Source organism: Hibiscus syriacus, unplaced genomic scaffold (genome assembly GCF_006381635.1).
Source record: "Hibiscus syriacus cultivar Baekdansim isolate YM2019G1 unplaced genomic scaffold, ASM638163v2 tig00110890_pilon, whole genome shotgun sequence".
Taxonomy (NCBI): domain Eukaryota; kingdom Viridiplantae; phylum Streptophyta; class Magnoliopsida; order Malvales; family Malvaceae; genus Hibiscus; species Hibiscus syriacus.
The window spans coordinates 11434690-11437161 of NW_024062900.1; the positions used below are offsets into that span (position 1 = coordinate 11434690).

Consider the following 2472-nt stretch of genomic DNA (forward strand, 5'->3'; position numbering starts at 1 on the left):
TCGTTTCTAAGGCAGTGGTTAATACCACGACACAGTTAATTGATTCTTTATTTATATATTTCAATATATATCTTTCATGTCAGTGCTAATGCCTCGTTTTGCAGTAATCTATTTTACCAACAAACATTGATGCTTTGATTTCAAAGTTTTGTCGCGGAGGAGAAATGATATAAAAGGAAATAAAATAACTTTCTAAGTTTTGATCTAAGAGTTAAAAAAATAGTCTAAATAGCTCCCTTTAGAGAATATATCAGATTATTGGAAAATTTGATTAGTTAGTTATCATTATTATTATTTCATTTTGGTTTAAATAAGTCCAAACAAAGTCATTAAAAATGAAATAAAATTGTCAAAAATGTCATGTTACATAGAAATGTGATATTGGCTAAGGAAGGCATAATATTAATGAAATCTTGACACTGGTAAGCAAAATAATTTGCCAAAAAAATGCAAAATAAACAATTCAAAAAATAAGCAAAAAATATAAGCAGATTTAAGTTAAAAAAAGGACAAAAATAATATACAGATCCTGCCAAATAAGAAAAATTTATCCTAAACTAGCCAGACTCTAACTGGTTAAAAGAACATAATATAGGGATCCATCTTGCATGGCTATTGATTCCCAAAAGCTGAACCACCTTCGTGGAAAGAGCCCATAATATATGTATAAATCCCAAAAACATACATAGATTACTGCTGCCTCTTCACTCTCCGGCCATGATTCAGAGTCTTGGATTTCTATGCTCTTTCTGCAGAAATTTGATCCACATTACCGAGACTTTTGGCATACTTAGGCCTCCATCGGGTCCTCCCTCTCACAATCTCAGCCCCGTCCTCTCGGAGCAAGTGCTGGCAGTTAATTTCACCAGAATTTCTGGTGTTCTCCACATCGGAATCAGGGACAGCAGTTAGCGAGTGCAGCACGCTGTCCCTCCCACACTCCCTCCTATACTGGAGAGTGATGGCGCAAAGCTCGCGACTCTCCAAGATTGGCAATGGTGCACTCTGCAAGTATTAACTTCCGGTTAAAATGAATGTAAACACCAAACATATAAATGGCTTAATTCATGCAGATTTGAAGAACACAAAATGCAATTTCATACTAGCCAAGCAAAGTCATCAGCACATAATTTGTTTTTATCAGTAACTGCAACGTTAATCACTTCTCAGAAATGCTATGGTAAAGCAGTTATTTTTTTCTTTTTCTTTTAAGGCACGAATTTCTGCTCTTTCCTGAATAAACCAGAAGTCAAGGTAAAATAGTTAAGTCTAGCCTGTTTCGAACTTTCTAGGCAGAAGCAAGTTCCAGCTCAGCATCAGAGGTACTAAATTGTTATGATTTTGGTTCAACTGTTATCACCAGATGGGAAGACATAAGAGAGCGCAGGTTCAAAAGAAAATCCTTAAAATGTAACTGGAGGGAGTCTACCTCAAGGATCCAGCCAATGTACTTCACATTATTCACATGCTGGTTGACATCCAAGTCACTCCATTTAGGCTGCAAACGAGAAATAAAGCGTATTGTGAAAGCAACAAATGAACAGAGAAAGATAACTGTAAGTGCCGAACGCCATAATTATACAGAAGAAGAGAGATGGGAGCAGCAGGGACTTACAGTTAAACCTTTGCACACATATTCAGCCGATCTGTCATCTAGTTTTACTAGTTTCTGGCTGTCCTCAGCCAGAACGGGATCAGAATTCATAAACAAAGGTTCTATTTCTCTACGAACCTCTTCTGGAATTTTAGATAACCTTCTAGTCAGTTTATTCATCATCACCCACACACTGCACATTCACCAAAACCAAAACAGAGGGGACCCAGATTAGTCACTCAAGAAACACCATTGAAGAATGTGCAACCAAACCAAAAATACATATGGGGGAGATGGTAGTTCAATGTGTCCAGGGAAACCAAAATATCAACTCATGTATCGATTGAAAACACATTAAATGCTAGCAAAACAAATTTTGAAATATTTTACAGTTCAGTTATTTCATATTTTTGCTATTCCTACATTTTTCTTGTGAGAAGAGCAAATTTGTGGCACAAAACAACAGATTACGACACAAAAAAATGTAAAAGTTTGTGGTCCTATTATAAAGAATGCCCCACCTCGTGGCTTCTGTTAAAATTTCACCAGTTTCGCTATTGCTGACAAGCCAATCTCTTCGCATCCCATTCTTCCCAGATGCACTGGCCCAAGTGTCTACTTGAACAACATCACCCCTACATGACAGACATAAATAAGTTCAATGTTCACTAATACAAATTTCAAACTACTCATAATACATCAATAACTAATAACTTTTGTGATATATAAGAAAGAACGATGCCAAAACAAAATTCAATCTCTCATTCATTGTTGGTGGCTAGATTCAAATAGGGTTTAGGGTTTATCGTCCTTCTCTTATTCATTGTTGGTGGTTAGATTCAATTGTCTTCAACTTTATACTATGACCTTTTAGCTTA

At 36.1% G+C, this 2472-nt stretch overlaps 1 protein-coding gene across 1 annotated transcript; it reads right to left on the reverse strand.

The window, feature by feature from the left end:
- Window positions 1–661: 661 nt before the first annotated feature.
- Window positions 662–2246, reverse strand: LOC120144487 (palmitoyl-acyl carrier protein thioesterase, chloroplastic-like). Its single transcript, XM_039158527.1, has 4 exons — window positions 2116–2246; window positions 1616–1787; window positions 1430–1498; window positions 662–1005 (listed from the first exon to the last, which is right to left on the reverse strand). The coding sequence occupies exons 1-4, from the start codon at window positions 2175–2177 to the stop codon at window positions 739–741; spliced, it is 570 nt and encodes a 189-aa protein (XP_039014458.1). The 5' UTR covers window positions 2178–2246; the 3' UTR covers window positions 662–738.
- Window positions 2247–2472: the final 226 nt, after the last annotated feature.